We start from the raw sequence: 16,014 nt of genomic DNA, 5'->3' as shown, positions 1-16,014 counted from the left end.
TAGGTTCTGAGCTAACAGGATTCGTCGTGGACTTTACGGCGTCGTTGTCATTGTGCCTTTTTTTCTTGGTTGATTCTGGTTTTTTTATTGATTTTGATATACTGATGACAGCCTCTAACAGGATTGTGTCATAGATTTTACAGCGTTTGATATCATTTATGCCAGTTTTTTTTCCCGTTGATTTTAGATTTCATCGAATTTAAAGGATATGTTTCAATGCAATTTTATGTTTCGTTCATCGTAGTGTCTTGTTCCAACTAAACAAAGAGCAAACGAGCGAATACCGCGAGCTGCAATCATGTACTGTGTCTTTGAAACACAATCATCAGTACTAAAACTGAGGCTTTGAAGTATTGTACTAATCTACTGCCAACGATAAATGAGGTATTTTCCCCAAAAGGAGTGTAAATTTAAATTTTGCGTCACATCTAGTATTATATGCACACTTCAATCTGCGCCGCGTCGAGAACCTAACGATGACGCGGATTACGGATTTTGGTCGAAAGCGCACGCATGTGCAAGCGGGCTTTCCTGACGATTCCGAGCCTGTTGAACCACCAACAGAGCCACAAGCTTCGACGTCCATTCTACCATCCGAAAGCCAGCCACACGATCATCCAGTTCCTCCAAAAAAGAAAAGAAAGCGTACAAAAAAACCAAAAGAAAATGGTGGTGATGGCGAGGACAAGGCACAGGACGCTGGTGATACTGGAACAGCGGAACTTCAAGTTAAGCCCAAGAAGAAACCGAAGGATAAACGGAAACCAAAGAGTAGATCTTTCGCTGCGAGTAATTACGCATATATGTTACTGAACGCTTGCAGCTCGGCCAGATCCTGCTCAACGTTCTGAATCCAGACGGCAGAAACGAATTGCGCAGAAATACGCAGACACTACTTGTTTTGCATGTCGCGAAAAAGGGCACACTGCAAGAGACTGTCCAACCATACGCAGCGGTGGTGGTGGTGGTGTAACGAGACAAAGGACTGTTGGAATATGTTATCGGTGCGTCATCTTTTTTTACTTTGTCCCTTCGATAGGCAGATTAGAATCTGTTTCGTTAGTTGTGGTTCAAATCAGCACACTCTCTCGCGATGCAAGGCCCCAGAAGACCCTCATCATCCTCTTCCATTTGCATCATGTTTTGTGTGTTCTGGTAAGGGTCACTTGGCATCATCTTGTCCACAAAACAAGGACAAGGGTGTCTATCCAAATGGAGGCTGCTGCAAACTTTGTGGCGAAACGTCTCACTTGGCCAAAGACTGCGGACTGAGAAAACAAGGTATGTATTTTGGAACCAATCTACAGTGATCAGTTGAATGACGCGCCGCATGCGATGCAGCTCAATCTGGAACCGCAACTTTGTTTGGGACGGGCCAAGACGCCGGTGCGGACGAAGACGACTTTCACACATTCAAGCGGCGGAATGCAGATATAGACAGGGATATAAAGAAAGATGAGAGGGTAAAGAAAATGGCTGATGTAAAGTTTGCACCGTACACGGGGACGGTGAAAGCCTTTGGGACCCATGTCGGAAACTCTGCGAAGGTGAAGGTCGTTTACTTTTGAGTACCGGGTTCCCTTATAGACCAACTATCGAGTTCCCACTGACTTTTGGATTTGTATCTTGTTTATGATACTGCAAGTTCGACAACGACTTGGGTCCGCAGCGCTAGAATCTCCTAACTAGGACAAATCGTATGACGTCGTCACGAGATAGATGCGAAACAGATGTCGGTAACTTACTCTTGATGCACCAAATGCAAACGCCGCCCTATGCGCCCGTACTTATACCGAGTCCTGCTGGCAGTTCTGCAATTGCAAGATCGAATCCTGTCATGAATCTAGCTCCGAAATTGATTTATGGAACTGCATGGTGAGCTTTCAGCCAGCGAGCATGCGACATGCTGAATTGGCAAGTAGGAAGGGAGAGAGAACAACTCACCTTGTGATAAGCGCATTCCTTCAAGGCTTCCGAGCTGTAGACACAGGTGGGTGTCCAAGTCGTCTGAGTTTTGCTCATGGTGAACAAATTGTGTAGCATGTCAGCCAAAACACTACAGGTATGCATTGCAGAGTGTTTCGTTAGTTCATTTGATACCAGGCATGTTACAGAGAGGATCTTGTGGGAGAAGCCTTGGAAATTCTCCAAGATAAGCATAGTATAAAGCGAGAAGATGTCTACATTCAAACAAAGTACGTCGGCTCAGTACAGGGTTTCTTCAGCAGCTTGAAGTGAAGCCTCCTTAGATTCACCCCCTTTCCTGGTCAAGACCCAACCAAGCCCCTCCCATATAACCCCCGAGACAGTATCCCTGCTCAGATCAGAAGTTCCCTTTCCAAATCACTGGCTAGCTTGCATACGTCATATCTCGATGCTTACCTTCTCCACTCTCCTCTTCGAACTTTGCCCCTAACGCTGGAAGCCTGGCGTACGCTCATGGCTGCACAAGATGAGGGGACTGTGCGCGCCATTGGAATTAGCAACGTCTATGATGTTGGAGTGCTGAAAGCGCTAGAAAAAGAAAGAAAGGTGCAGATTGTACAAAACAGGTGGTTTGAAGGTAATGCCTGGGACAAAGAGGTCTGGGCGTACTGTAAGGAGAACGGAATCGTCTATCAGTGCGTTAGTTCCGGATTGCAGAGTTTTTAGACGGTTGACAGTCACTCGACAGGTCGTTCTGGACACTGACGGGTTCCCCAGCGTTGCTGACACACTCGCATACTACTTCTCTTGCTGATAAACTAGACGTCACGGCCGCGCAGGTACTCTTCAAACTTGCCCAACTAAACAACGTCGTCCCTTTAAGTGGAACTACAAGTGAACTGCACATGCAGCAAGATCTCGCTGCAGAGCGCATAGTATTCAAGGAAGAGGTGCTCGATGATTATAAAAGAATTACAGATCTGATATGGAAATGAAGAAGACAGTGCATGCTGTGAACAACTCAGTGTATTGTAATGTAGTACAACGATATTTATGACCATTCCGTGACATTCTTCTGGGTGCCTTTATTTCTACTCGTCCTGTAGATGTGCACCATACCCTCATAAACAGAGGGGATTTCACCATTTTAAACATTCTAACCGGATATGATTCTCTTGCTAGTCATACATGAAACTAACCAGGGAATGAGACCACAGCGAGGAAACTGACATTTCATTTGAAAGGTATTCTAGAGTGCTCTGGAACGCTCTAGGCTAGGTCTGGAATGCTCCAGGTCAAGATCTGCTTTTCTAGCACGAGGTAAAATGTTGAATAATGTAAGGAGAGTGTCCATGCCTGAAGAATGGCCCTTTGTGTAATTTGACGGGTGCATTGTGATGACATTTCCGTACCACGCAGTTCTGCGAACGTTTATTTGACTTATTATAATCAACAGCGAAGTTAGCAGCGTTCAATGAGGCCTCGTATTTCTCAATGATGTGCTGTGGACATCCTCCGTCTTCGTGACCGCCTACTCTTGGCTATATCTTCGTATCACTGACTTCATAGACTGGTGCTGCAGCTCGGCAAGGCCTGCTGGTACGAACTGCACCGTGCGCCCTTGTTCCTTGAATGTTTCATGCAACTCATCGATCTTGATAGCGAATCGAACATCGCGCCGCGTGAGCCCAGGAACTTTTTTAGACTCGGGTTTTCCTTCTCCTACGCGGTGAAAGGCGTACGCTGAATGTGTGTGCGTAGAAATGTCCACGGTGCTATACTCGATCACGATTCGAGCATGATGCTAGTTTGAATATGACAACTCAATCATCTTGGAAATCATGGGGGGCTTTGATACGCACATTTTCTGTACGTGAGATGTCTGCGACTCCCTGAACAAAGTCCATGACATCGTCGAAGCCCTTGAACTTGTAACGTTTTTCCAGAGAGAGTATTTCATTTTCACCGACTCCTGTAGAGACGTGGCCGATCGTCCACTGATGCGAAACCAGTGGTTGGATATACGTTGTGACATCTCCCAAGGATATGTGGAGGGTTGGTATAGTGGGGAATGGTGGTATCTCTGGAAGATCGTGTACTTTGAGAGGGTCCATAGGCTGTTGCTTCGGGGCGGAGGTTTCTAAAACATATGAAATGTCTTGAATACACATCTTCAAACTTATCGCATAGAATTAGTTAATACCTGCTGAAGACAAAATGCTCTCTGCGGCTGGTCACAAGTCAACAACAACTAACCAAAGTCAACCCACTCACCGGAGTTCGCTTCTCGGAAACCTTCCGATGTGATCTCGATACATGAGTTTGCATAACCTCGGATACCAGGCTGCATGCGCGTCTGACGCCATGATGTTTCTACTTCGACTGTTGGTCGGCTCTTGCGGTATAAACGCCTGGCATGTACACACGAATGCAAGGACCCCTGCGCAGCTAAGAGCGAGCATCGACTAGGTACTAAGTTGAGGCCCTGTAATATAAAACCCATTTTCGAAAGATGCGAATAGCAACGTGTCGGCAGGATGTACGTATTTGCTACGTCGCCAAGCTCAAGCGCCTGAATTCGAACTCCATGGGGCGGAGTCTGCGGGCCTTGACGACCACATGCAGGAACGTTATTCGTCTACAGATCAGTGTTTGTGGCATGGAGTGTCCATAACGATCTGTACTAAGCGCATAACGTTGATTTGGCCCTCAACGCTAATGTGCAGATTATTTTAGTAGTCCAGCAAGTGCTCCATCGCAGATAGCTGCACGAAATCAGCTCACATTGACGCTCAAACTCATCCCGCGACGCAAAAGCATACGACGTAGCATAGCATTGAAACACATGTGCCACAAGGAAATAATGTGTCAAGTGAAATGTAAAATAGCTTCAACGATGAGCGTGTGAGTGATACAGTTGACGTCGTAGCCTCGAACGCGAGGGCACAAGCCACGTTGGAAAGAAAATATGGAACAAGGACAACACTTGAATGCATCGAGGGGGCCTACAGATATTTCATGCTTCTGTCATCGTAACATCACCCAACGATGTGTCTGCAGCAGCAGTGGAAGGGCCGTTCTCCACTGTAGACGTCTGCGGAATATCGACTTTCTTCTCTGCAGCAGCGTTCGCATCTGCCGGTGCACCGTTGACAACGCCTTCAACCGTATTCTCATTTCCCTTGCTAGCGCCAAGAATAGCGTGCCATTTGTCGACCATTGACTTTGCTCGTGTCCGGAACTTGAATTCGTCGTCGCGGGGAACCTTATCCGTGGATAAAGCAGCAATGTGACGCATGACCTTACCGATTTTGGAAAACTGCATGAAAATTTAGGCAACAGAAGCCATGAGTACAAGTTGCAAACATGAACGATGGGATGCAGGACGCACTGAGAGGTATAATATGAGATTGGGATGTTCATAATTCTCGATAGTTGAAAAAAGTTGATCAAGAGCAGGCATCTCCTGGAGAAATGTTGATTGAGGACTGATTGGCCGATAACAGATGGAACATACTTCAACTGGAGGTAGCCCTTTGCTCCCCAGAAGGGCCTTCTGCAATCTGTGTCTCCATTCTCGGACTTTCTTAGCTTCGGCATCCCCTTCCAAGGCAGCTGAATGGAAAAATGAGCACAAAGGGTGTGGCGTGATGGAAAACGGCGAACATACGATCAATATCCTCCTCCTTTTCTCGCTTAGGCTTCTTAGATGGGGGAGGAGCTGCTTTAGCACTCGATCCTGCCTCCTCGTCTTCTTCAGCTTCGGCTTCTGGTTCACCGTCGTCCTCTGACTCAACCATTTCCTTCGATTTGGCGCCATTCTTCTTCCCTCTCGACGAGGGAGCCTTTTTCTCACCTTTGGCCTTGGGTTTGGCCTTGGGCTTGGGAGGAGGCACCTCAGATTCCCGCTTTCGCTTCTTGGTTTTCGACGCTTTTTTGCCACCATCACCGTCATTGTCACTGTCGAGCTGATCTACTGGCGCATTGTCCTCCTGCTCCACCGCTGCCAAGTCTGCATTTTCACGTTCCTTTTCCCATTTCGACGGGTCCAGTGCAATCCGATAGCCTGTCAGAAGGTCGCCAGATTTCTTGTGAGGTTCGTTGATGTATGCTTCGATCTCATGTTGCTTCAACTTGGATATGTCTTTTGACACAAGCCAAGCACTGGACGCCAAAGTTCAATAAAGTAAAAAAGAATGAATAGTACTGACATACTAGTCGCCTGCGGGGAAGAACCTGACACAGTGGAACGTAGTTTTTTTGCCTGCTGGGCGCTCCTTGGACACAATAGAGGGGACTGTGTCAGGGTTCACGACCTGCACATGCCATTGGCACGAATGTCTTTCAGAAAAGTTCAAAAGACGCGACATACCATGCCTGGCCACGGTGGAAAGCCGCGTACTTTAGCTAGCACGATATCACGTTCTGCGTAGCTGGTTTCTGGTTGTTGCGTTTTATTGCCCTTTTTGCTCATCGTCGAGGATGGCGCAGAAGTGAAAGAGACGAATGTAAAGTGCGTTTGACGTTTGCGCGACCGATAAACGATGGTTGAGGAGAACACGAAGGTTCTGCTCGGCTATTTCCACATGCAGCAAAACCCCCGTTTCTTGCCACGAGGGCCCGTGCGTCCTCGTGACCGATCAATGACAAATTAGTCAATTCAAATCAGCAAAATAGTTCCGCAAAAAGGTGCAGGTGGAATCGAAACACACGAAGCGTGCACTCGGTCAACGCAAACGCTTCGAGGAAGCATATACTTTCCGTGCAATACACCTGAAGCCATGAATTCCGTTCAAGTTATCCGATCGGATAAACCTTGGAATAATTTAACGCCTTGCCTTATTTGGATGGGGATAAGGGAATGCGCCAGAGTCCAACGACCAGGGGGAACCTGGTGTCTGTGAAGCGTTGTCGACGAAGTGCAGTGATGAGCACCCAGGTCATGAGACGATAGTTTGGTCACTCACCTGAACCCCAAAAAATGACCTCGCGTGAAAACGAAAGTGGAGGTAGAGCAGCCTAGCCGCAGCCATGGTTATTCGTACTAAGGCATGTAGTAACCTCATAGAAGCCACCGTAGGATGAATCGCTGGTAATGGTGTGGGTGATTGAATGTCGTAGATACGGGATTGGGCTCAGCGCCCCTTGCCGCGATTGCACGACTTTGATGGGGTGACCAATGCCGCGAAGTTGGGTTGACGTTCGAAATGAACGTTCGATGCACCAGTTCTGACTCTTCCAGCGTAAATATAATACGCAGCTGCATATTGGGACGAAAAGAAGCCGGTGGATATGATGGCAGAAGTAACAAGAGAATAAAGTAGCAAAATATTTTTGAAAAACTCGAAACAACTTCCACACTTGATACTACGTAGGACTTTGGGAATATTACATGGGAATCTTTGCAACAATCGAGTAAAGCAAGCTTCGAGGCTCTCAGATTAACGTTTAGCATGGTGGCAACCACGCAGCCCAACACGATCGGACGCATGGCATAAAGTCATACTGCAGGTGCAGACGCGTAGGCCTTTCAGTCGCGTAAAACCATAATCACGCGTCTACTAGCGTCTTGTGCATGCACGAGCTCGCCAGATTACCTAAATCGAATTAGAGACCTATCATTCGACTTCAGGATGACTCGTAAGAGGCTTTATCAGAACAGTCGAAAGGTCTATCCGATGCTCGGAAGTATGTACGTTAGACCCAGGCGCAGGTCTGAGCGTAAACTTGAGGTATATGAAAAAAAAAATTATTGACCAGTACTTGCACGGTACCGGCGTCAAGATAGCACGTTTCATGTAGAGCCTAGGACACGAGGCTCGACAATGAGATGGAAGCCAAGATAAGTAGCTCATCAAGTTCTCACGGTGCCTCGGTCAGGGTAACCCCGAGTACACAAGGTTCTTTTCACATTCTCTCCAATGTTTGAACCAATTCGGGGAGGCACTCGAGGAGGCCAGGCAGAGTTCAAATGGACGGATGTCTCCGCAGACAAAGACAGAGAGGTTCGTCGACTCTTACCATCTTTATCCTAGTCATGTTGATCGTCAAGTAGAACTATCTGGGTCACAGTATCAATGCCCCGACCGGAAGATGGCAGAAGAACAAAGATGTTCACTGGTATAATAGAGATATCAAGTCTGATTCTGAGAGGCAAGAAGAGATAAGAAAGATCAAGGAGGCAGAAGCAGAGGCCCTTGCTGCAGCACTGTGAGTGTTATCCTTAACATCTCAGTCCCATATTGAACGACTTTCTCAGTGGGTTTGCCGCTGCACCATCTGGTAGCATTCCTGTTGTAAAAGCTTCCTCGAGCGTTCAATCAGGACCGGCACAAGCCCTTGCTGCAGATGGTGAACAGCCTCCTTCAGAGAAAGAGGAAAAGCGCCGTAAGAAAGCAGAAAGGAGGGAACAAAAAAAAGCTCGCAAAGAGGCACATCGAGAGTCTCGCCATGCCGATTACGAACAACGTTCCCGCAGAGATCGGACCCGTTCACGTTCACCTAAACCCAGCAAAGACGCTGATCACGGCAGGCGTCGATACCCGCGGCGCAGTCGTTCGCCCCTACCACCTAATCGTTCACCTCATGCTCCTCGACATGTGAAAGATTACGACGAAGGTGCACGCGAAAGGGAACGTGAAGGAGACCGGCGGCGATGGGACTTTAATCAAAGGGACAGACTAAGTACCCGTCATGAACGAGATTAACTCGGTTGAGTCTTCTTCAAGAAATATGTCATGCTACCTAAGCAGGCTGTCCTACTAGTATGTTCATATATCACGCACTTAGAACCTTGCAATGCATCTGCCCCGCACTAGCTCATCAAATTTCGTCTTCTCGGGGAAGAATCATGGCACCGGCCGCTAATGACCGAATATTTGGAACTTATGTGCCGTAACGAAGATGCCCTTCTAGGTATTGTCAACTGCAGTACGTCCTGAGATTGGCCAAGTTTAGGCTGCACGCTAATATGTGCGCATTGGGGCCACACCATTGCAGCATGGGACTGTCAATCGGGGATCAAATGCGTGAAGATCCATGGATCTCTTGATGACGAATTGGCGTGCATGTCGGTCATGCCTGAGATTTCTTGGCCACAGATCTGTATTCAATTTCGAGATTTCGAGATATTCCCCATGCGATAATCACGCCCTATCACTCGTTCCGATTCATGCCTCACCTGACTCTGCCTCGTTGCATGCCCCAGCGCTTGGCAAACGTGCTGGTGCTAGAGCCAAAATGCATTAGATCTGTGCTATTTCGTATGAAACATAAATTAGGTAAAACCACGCTGGTCGCATGATTTCAGGTTCATCGACCGTGAACAAGGTGAAACCTAATGAAATTTAGGCTTTGTCTCTATTTACCCTTGAGGTCAGTCCTCCTTGGTACGTCATGACAGGCACGGATGTTATTAATTTCAATCTGGTCTTCGTGGATAGTGTGCATGACGAACACCTTGCCTGATCCTTGATCTACGCTTCCTCTTTCGCATGTCTTCCAATCCTTCTGGCTCTATCGGTCAGTCCGAGGTCGCGCGTTCGAACTCAACGTGCCCATCTCATAAATTTACCGCTTAACGGTCTTTTTTTTATATCTCGGCTATACGACAATGCGAATCTGTCCTATCTACCGCCCGGATACCATGACGGTCTTCTGATATGTCAGGCTGCCGAAATAGGCTGACGGCTTGCCATGTCTAACTTGCAGAAATACCTGAGGCGCGGCTGAATTTCTCCTTCATCATCCCCTCGCCAAAACCTTTCAACCTGTCTGTCTTTCGCTCACCATCATGACCAGCTATGGAATGCCATACCTCTTGGAGGACAAGACGGGCAGGCTGACAGGATCACACTTCGTGGACATCAATGATCGTTTACGCTTGACGCTTCGATGCACTGCTCGGGAATCTACACACACGACTTACAAAATTTACAACGCAGCAACAGGGACAGATCCAGTCGTGATCCTAAATTTTGGCTCTAACAACTCCCTCGGAACAATAACTTTTGGGTCAGGGCCACAGGTATCCATGAACAGCTTCCTAGAACATTCTGCCAATGAGAGGTGAGTCTAGACCACGCGTGCTTTTTTTCCCGAGCTTATCTATCATCTAGCGCAAGGTCAAGGAAGTTCATTGGCTCAGATGGCCAACAGTACAGATGGGGTTGGCGAACCACGCAGAGCGAGGAGTGGACGGTACGTACTAATTCACACGTGCTTTTTCACGTCTTACGCATAATTCTTAGTGCACAAACACAAGCAACCAGCAAGTCGCGTCTTATTCGTTGAAAGTACCCGGAGAACCAGAATACGACCACTCCTCTGGGTGCGTGCTTACCATTGAGGAGGCGTATCCGCACCTCGCAGCCGGTATGCCCCATTTTTCAATTATCTAGCTGAACGACGCTGATTTGGGGTGTACAGAGATGCTAGCGTCCCTTACAATAATGAGGCATATAGTTGCCCATAACCTTTGATATTTTTTTGACGACCAACGCCTGGAATTTTGAAGCTGTACTACTACATTCGTACTTTATTCTTGTATATTGTAGCATATCATTTTGAGTTGTGCATACCGTAGTCGTCGTACCATGTTCTTGAGGGGGGAATGCAATGTGTGAGACAAGTCGACTTGGGGCTGTCTGCATATGTGATGCCTGACGCATTTGAAACTCCGCCCATGCCGGTACCGTGTACCCCTATAGCACGCTTTAGAAGCGTTGTATCGCAAGCAGCCTTTCGTTGGCAGAATTCTATGAGTAGTAGTACGGCAGGCTGCGAAGGATCGATTTAGTCATCAATTCTACAGTTTAGAAGTCATACTCATGAGTGTGCCCAGACCTCTTGCGTCCTCCTTCATAAGTGATAATATTAACGCACCGATAAGATCTACAACAACTCGGGGCAGACCAATTTTACTTGAATAACATCACTCAGCAACGATCTCTCCGGCGGAGCAGGGCGAGACATGGGCAGGTCCTGGCGCAGAGTCCTGGCTCGTAGTCGGTAGTCCTCGCGCGAGTCGTAGTCTGTCCTCGATAGATAGAGCCGTAGCCTCCCGCTATAGAGGTTTGGCCTTGATTCCCTTGCAGTCCTTCCCGCTACACCGGACCGGAATCTATATGTGGATCGACACAGCATTCATGATACTGGAGCTTGACTGGAGCGATAGAGCAACTGCTGGCCGACGGTATCGCAATTTGAGGTTGGTGAAATATATTGTTTTTGGAATTTGAGTGTAATAACTAAGGACTTGGTCGCTTAATCTGTTGATGATAAAATCGCAGTAGTGGGCTCGCTCTTCACCATGATGGGATGTGGATGTTATCGTGTTGTCAAATATCATTCGTGGCACAGTTCCGTAGTTCCGCCAGCAGAATTGACCTCGAGCAATCCTGCCCCTACATCTGCCGCACAAAAAAAGGAAAAGTCCGCTACCGCGACGACGCCTTTGAGTAATCGGGGCAGCAGAAATATTAGGCTTGCATGTGCGAGAAGGGATATTGCAGATGAACTGACAAAGCTTCAGTCCAGTGAAAGAGAATGCGGACGATAATTCAAGCACGAACCAAAGCTTGCGGAAAGATGATGAAGACCGGGAAGTGTCTGGACTGGTCGTGAGAGAATGCCTACAGGTCAGAGAGTGAAATACATGAGTGAATATTCATAGCCAGGTTAGTTTGTCGACCTGTGGATAAGTAGGACAAGAGGCGATAATGAGGCGATACGATCGATAAGGGTGGGCTAGAATATATTAATCAAGGGAAGACAAATGCATGCAAACGGCAAGATATGCCCCAAGGTTGTTGGAAAAATCCGAGTAGAAAATCAATTTGCAAGTCAGTGCCAGATTGTTCAAACGTTGGACGTGCCTCCGAATCGGAGAGAACCTTGTAGGTCCTTTTATCTATCACTCCATAAAGATATTTGTCCGTGCTTTCTGCTGGAGCAAGTTCTGGCGGTATTCTTTGGTGACTTAGGATGATGAATATATCCGCCAATCTTATCGACTCACTGATGCTGTTTCGCTTTGAGCATTTCTTTGAGATTTTGACCCCATCAATCAAATGAGTGTGCATCCAATGTATATTCAGGAGCGTTGCTCCCGAGTGAATGGAAAATGCGTTCTTTGTCATTATGTTAGATCCTCTCGTACTCCAAGTCGTCATGCCACAAGTCCATAAGATGACAACCAAGAAGCGTGCATGTAATGCGGAGGGGACGCCGATAGCGACCATATCATAGGTGTTTCTCAATGGTGCAACAGCCTTCCGTAAACAGAAGCGCGCCCAGTTGTTGTCTGAGATAATGACAAAAAACCCAACTCGTTTGGCAACTGTGCAGTAATTGCAAAGCTATATGAAATTCGGATCCCTCGTGGAGTTAGCTCTGGAAGTTCTTTGATGTGCGATGGACCAGGCCAGTATAGTTTTTGACGTCGCCGAAAGCCATGATAGGGAATCACCGTCCTTTTGTAGTGTCCGGTTCGGCCAGTGAGGGTAGAGTGCCGATCGGTCGCAAGTGTATATGGTATGCACTGCGGTATGTCCCGTCCACGTTTAAGGTTACTGTTTTTCATTTCTTGTCACAGCGCTCATGAACTAGAACCCCATAGACTTACCATGCCCGGTGACCTTGCCAAAGGAGGACGCAACACGCATATAGAGTGCCACACTAGGATATTAGAAGCATAGTTAAGCTTCAATGGATGTCCATGAGTTGAGTCTTGAGATGGGTGCTTCTTTCTTTTCCACCTTCCGACAAAATGGTTAGGACCTAATGGACATAACTCTAAAAACCGGTTCGGCATCCTGCGGAGTCCATGGCTGAAGCGCTGACGCGTGACGCGCGCGCTGCCACGCTCATCTAAAATCGTCAGCACACAAGCGTCATACGGATAGCAAGGCTCTGCGGCAAAAGCCGTGGCAACGAACTTTGTTGGGCGTTAACCTGAAAATCGTGGGGATGTCAGGGCGCGAAGTCCTGAATCTCCAACATACACAAACTCAAAAGTACTCACGTTTATGGTTCAGTGTTTATGCGTTCATGTTCGAGAATGAACTTAAGTTAGAGCGAGTGATGCGCAATGATCCGCCAGGTCTGCGCATGCGAGATTTTTCCTGTGAAACTTCGGGCCTTCAGGGCTGGCTGCCGTTCCCTTAACAGCTCATAGTACCTGCGGATCGTGTCATTTTTGAGCTCATCGTCGGAGGGACATGTATAGTATCTAGCACGGAACGCACCTGAGTCGGCTCTTAATTTCATACGTATGGGCGCCGATGAGAATGGAAAACCGACCACCGCGCTGCAGCTGCCTTATTGCGGAAATAAATACTCAAATTGCTAGGCTATTGCAACCCTGCCCAGATTTTCTTGTGCATCACCCATGTCTAGTCATCGTCGTGCCCACCGTCAACCACAATTTTTTGTATTGCTGGTGATGTCGTAATGTTGTCACCAATGCCTCTACATCCAAGCACAAATTTATTGGCGTATAGCTAATGTTTGATAGAAGCAGAATTATATATTTCTGTCGTTATCATGGATGATTTCACTGATGGTTTAGAACGCAGTGCGGGGGATACAGGAAATCCAGGATTGAGACATCACGCCGCCAAAGATAATAGAAAACTCATGGTCCCAGATCTGTACCGTTATTTCAGTGTATCTCAATCAAAGATAGTTGTGACGAAAACATTGACTAACGAATCGGCCCGTAACATTTGTATGGGCAAATACCAACCAGGCGTAGCATGAAATTAGATCCGGCAGACATCGACTATGCGGAACAATCCTTGCAGCACCCCGCAGAAACACATGCAAGGGTTATATGCTACCTTACACGGACGACCAAGTTCCGCCATGAACATGCAGATTTTAGAAAAAAATGATGTGGAGCATTCAGTCTCCCCAGGAACACGATATAGCACCAGCGTCACGAATCGTGAAATCCTCGGTATGTATGACATTGACATCACAAGACGGCTTGGAGAGAAACCGAGTTAGGGTCACAGGATGTAAACCATAGATTAAGAACTTACGCTATCAGACGAATTACTTGCATTCCCATCAGGAGCATGGGTCTGTGGACGAGGTGTCAGTGCATCGTTATCTTCAGCCACATTGTTATGTTCTTCGTCATCCTCGCCAGGATGAGAAATGTGGTCAGCACTGACAACCATCACTCGTCCATGTTCGATCCCACGTCCTGGTCGCCCTCGAGAGATGCCATTAATTGCCCTATTTGCAACATTGCTCACAGCAGTCGATACAAGCCTAACATTTAATATGGGCTTGTACGGATCGCCTCTCCCTTCCACTGCATCATTACTCTGAGAAGCGGAACGTTCCGCATCCCGGTGTAGCGAAGTGCTCGAATACCTCGTGTGTAACGAATCACGTGCGGGAGATCGCGAGGCCCGCCGACTGCTATCCAAGGTTCCGCCTGAGACACTACGGGACGGAGGTTCACCGAGTGCCTGATTGTGGAGGTTAAATGGGAAGGCGGCATTCACATTGACCATTTTTCTGTGTGACATGGTCAGAAAGCATGCTGTAGGAGAAGGAAATAACCATTAGGAAGACAGAGGGGACACACCCTTCTTTTGATCGCACGACTGTACCCAACCGCTCTTTTAGCTTCTGATGGTCGACTACCCGTGGCTGAGGTCTGTGCCGACTTTGAGAAATAGACAATGAAGAGTAAGGTGTGACACTTGCGTTGGAGTCTCACTTGCGGTGGTGGCGGGGATTAGAAAGGTGCGTTCATCGGGAACCGTCTACTGGATTGTTGAGTATATTGATTCCATGAGCTGTTTCATTGTACATACTAAGTTGCGCCGACGTTGACGAACACAACATGAGAACAAGAAATTGAACATGGATGAGGCAAGACACGAGGACAGTTGTATTCCCGAATACAGAGGATACCATATATAGCAATTTCGGTACCAATTGTGATGGTTTACGATTAGAGAGTTTCGAGCTCGCGGCTTGCAGGCAAAGCTGTATAGAACGTGGCATATGTAGTAACAGTTCGACTGGTGGACTTATTCTGTGGAGGAGAAGCATGTCCATAAAGTTGTTCTGCACGGCAGTTTAATGCCAGGTTTCACAGCCACCTTTCAATTTAACCTATGATTTAGCATAAGTATGCTAATTTGGCTTATCAGGAAAGCATGCGCCTGTGAAACCAAAGGCGCCCAGTGAGTGTCGGTAGGTACCTTGCTTGCATGGTACCTGCTCGCACTCCTGTTACGTTCCGACTTGGGATGGGACATTGTAGTCGCACAAATAGCATCTGATGTTATGTTTTCATGGAAGTGGCATTCGGTGAAGTTATGCCGTCCTCTTATATGGGCCTGCACGAGGTTAACGAGAGGACGGTGATCGCACCTGGTAGGATTTGACGTAAGTAACAACATTTGGAATCACATATGTAAGGGACTCCACACACCAAGATCTCAGAGAATCCCCCGCGCTGACGTGTCTAGCCGTGATCAAAATCAGCCTAAATGAGCTGTTTGGTGCGATGTGACCGCAGTTCTGCATCTATGTGGGGTATCCAAGCGTAAGGGGTATCTAATCCCCTCAATCGCAGATTTACGACGAGGAACTTAACAGCGCTTAAGTATCTTTTGTACTCATGTACGGTACCTTCCAAATTTAGCACGGCTATCCGGCTAATTTTAAAGTTTTCAGACGTGGCACAATCACGCTGAGGCCATTCGACGGTCGTTAATCGTCGCGGGAAGGTGCGGTCGGAAGTCCGATTGACAAGTAGAATGATCAACTGACCCTGAGGGGGAGGGGGGGTGTCTGACACAAAGAAGGTCGGGCGCCGTAAGAGAGATTGATGATGAATTTGGGAGTGGCAATCAAATTTGGTAATTCGTGCAAAGAACAAAAGTAGAGAAAAAATTAGAGTTTTGTTCGGAACACCTGACAACCAGGCACGAGTACACGGTGCTCAAGAAATCATGCGGCCCCGAAGTTGCGTCGTGGGTATGAATATGATGGAAAAAAGCAAGTTGCACCCAGCACAAGATTTTCCCCCTTTTTCGAGATATAAAATATAAAAATATG

The 16,014-nt window shown here is 47.4% G+C and overlaps 7 protein-coding genes across 7 annotated transcripts; 4 read left to right on the top strand and 3 right to left on the bottom strand.

The window, feature by feature from the left end:
• Nucleotides 1-476: 476 nt before the first annotated feature.
• EDB93DRAFT_1239439 (uncharacterized protein) lies at nucleotides 477-1,568 on the top strand (the record flags this gene model as incomplete). Its single annotated transcript, XM_041451632.1, has 4 exons — nucleotides 477-771; nucleotides 824-1,004; nucleotides 1,064-1,281; nucleotides 1,342-1,568. 4 exons carry the CDS (start codon nucleotides 477-479, stop codon nucleotides 1,566-1,568), a joined length of 921 nt encoding a protein of 306 aa, XP_041309896.1.
• Nucleotides 1,569-1,837: 269 nt separating this feature from the next.
• Nucleotides 1,838-2,921, top strand: EDB93DRAFT_1081423 (NADP-dependent oxidoreductase domain-containing protein; the record flags this gene model as incomplete). Its single annotated transcript, XM_041445618.1, has 6 exons — nucleotides 1,838-1,875; nucleotides 1,923-1,990; nucleotides 2,041-2,062; nucleotides 2,115-2,195; nucleotides 2,250-2,621; nucleotides 2,675-2,921. 6 exons carry the CDS (start codon nucleotides 1,838-1,840, stop codon nucleotides 2,919-2,921), a joined length of 828 nt encoding a protein of 275 aa, XP_041309895.1.
• A 157-nt stretch (nucleotides 2,922-3,078) lies between these two features.
• Nucleotides 3,079-4,720, bottom strand: EDB93DRAFT_154819 (uncharacterized protein). The gene is made up of 5 exons (XM_041455538.1): nucleotides 4,711-4,720; nucleotides 4,201-4,641; nucleotides 4,130-4,150; nucleotides 3,789-4,084; nucleotides 3,079-3,730 (listed from the first exon to the last, which is right to left on the bottom strand). The coding sequence occupies exons 2-5, from the start codon at nucleotides 4,427-4,429 to the stop codon at nucleotides 3,458-3,460; spliced, it is 819 nt and encodes a 272-aa protein (XP_041309894.1). The 5' UTR covers nucleotides 4,430-4,641; nucleotides 4,711-4,720; the 3' UTR covers nucleotides 3,079-3,457.
• A 351-nt stretch (nucleotides 4,721-5,071) lies between these two features.
• Nucleotides 5,072-6,400, bottom strand: EDB93DRAFT_1061628 (uncharacterized protein; the record flags this gene model as incomplete). The annotated part of the gene is made up of 6 exons (XM_041444840.1): nucleotides 5,072-5,245; nucleotides 5,318-5,392; nucleotides 5,444-5,541; nucleotides 5,597-6,090; nucleotides 6,142-6,242; nucleotides 6,299-6,400. Coding segments are annotated over 6 exons (1,044 nt in total), but the record flags the coding sequence as incomplete, so codon positions are not given.
• Nucleotides 6,401-7,745: 1,345 nt separating this feature from the next.
• EDB93DRAFT_154729 (kinase phosphorylation protein-domain-containing protein) lies at nucleotides 7,746-8,791 on the top strand. The gene is made up of 4 exons (XM_041455537.1): nucleotides 7,746-7,931; nucleotides 7,982-8,136; nucleotides 8,186-8,690; nucleotides 8,745-8,791. Exons 1-3 carry the CDS (start codon nucleotides 7,848-7,850, stop codon nucleotides 8,631-8,633), a joined length of 687 nt encoding a protein of 228 aa, XP_041309892.1. The 5' UTR covers nucleotides 7,746-7,847; the 3' UTR covers nucleotides 8,634-8,690; nucleotides 8,745-8,791.
• Nucleotides 8,792-9,480: 689 nt separating this feature from the next.
• On the top strand, nucleotides 9,481-10,821 carry EDB93DRAFT_154911 (uncharacterized protein). The gene is made up of 4 exons (XM_041455539.1): nucleotides 9,481-9,993; nucleotides 10,044-10,125; nucleotides 10,176-10,299; nucleotides 10,354-10,821. Exons 1-4 carry the CDS (start codon nucleotides 9,719-9,721, stop codon nucleotides 10,404-10,406), a joined length of 534 nt encoding a protein of 177 aa, XP_041309891.1. The 5' UTR covers nucleotides 9,481-9,718; the 3' UTR covers nucleotides 10,407-10,821.
• Nucleotides 10,822-13,758: 2,937 nt separating this feature from the next.
• EDB93DRAFT_154387 (uncharacterized protein) lies at nucleotides 13,759-14,591 on the bottom strand. Its single transcript, XM_041455536.1, has 2 exons — nucleotides 13,971-14,591; nucleotides 13,759-13,914 (listed from the first exon to the last, which is right to left on the bottom strand). The coding sequence occupies exons 1-2, from the start codon at nucleotides 14,466-14,468 to the stop codon at nucleotides 13,831-13,833; spliced, it is 582 nt and encodes a 193-aa protein (XP_041309890.1). The 5' UTR covers nucleotides 14,469-14,591; the 3' UTR covers nucleotides 13,759-13,830.
• Nucleotides 14,592-16,014: the final 1,423 nt, after the last annotated feature.

Source organism: Suillus bovinus (assembly GCF_016758785.1).
Source record: "Suillus bovinus strain UH-Sbo-P2 chromosome Unknown EDB93scaffold_13, whole genome shotgun sequence".
Taxonomy (NCBI): domain Eukaryota; kingdom Fungi; phylum Basidiomycota; class Agaricomycetes; order Boletales; family Suillaceae; genus Suillus; species Suillus bovinus.
The sequence above is the reverse complement of the archived record's forward strand: the minus strand, read 5'-3'. Positions and strand labels throughout refer to the sequence as shown.

Coding starts and splice junctions, on each gene's coding strand:
- EDB93DRAFT_154819 (XM_041455538.1), bottom strand. CDS start 4,429: ATGGGTTTTATATTACAGGGCCTCAACTTAGTACCTAGTCGATGCTCG. Junction 4,085..4,129: donor GAGCATTTTGTCTTCAGCAG/GTATTAACTAAT, acceptor TGTGTATTCAAG/ACATTTCATATGTTTTAGAA. Junction 3,731..3,788: donor ACATCTCACGTACAGAAAAT/GTGCGTATCAAA, acceptor TATTCAAACTAG/CATCATGCTCGAATCGTGAT.
- EDB93DRAFT_154729 (XM_041455537.1), top strand. CDS start 7,848: ATGTTTGAACCAATTCGGGGAGGCACTCGAGGAGGCCAGGCAGAGTTC. Junction 7,932..7,981: donor CCGCAGACAAAGACAGAGAG/GTTCGTCGACTC, acceptor ATCGTCAAGTAG/AACTATCTGGGTCACAGTAT. Junction 8,137..8,185: donor GAGGCCCTTGCTGCAGCACT/GTGAGTGTTATC, acceptor CGACTTTCTCAG/TGGGTTTGCCGCTGCACCAT.
- EDB93DRAFT_154911 (XM_041455539.1), top strand. CDS start 9,719: ATGACCAGCTATGGAATGCCATACCTCTTGGAGGACAAGACGGGCAGG. Junction 9,994..10,043: donor GAACATTCTGCCAATGAGAG/GTGAGTCTAGAC, acceptor TCTATCATCTAG/CGCAAGGTCAAGGAAGTTCA. Junction 10,126..10,175: donor CGCAGAGCGAGGAGTGGACG/GTACGTACTAAT, acceptor CATAATTCTTAG/TGCACAAACACAAGCAACCA.
- EDB93DRAFT_154387 (XM_041455536.1), bottom strand. CDS start 14,468: ATGTCACACAGAAAAATGGTCAATGTGAATGCCGCCTTCCCATTTAAC. Junction 13,915..13,970: donor CAAGTAATTCGTCTGATAGC/GTAAGTTCTTAA, acceptor TTTCTCTCCAAG/CCGTCTTGTGATGTCAATGT.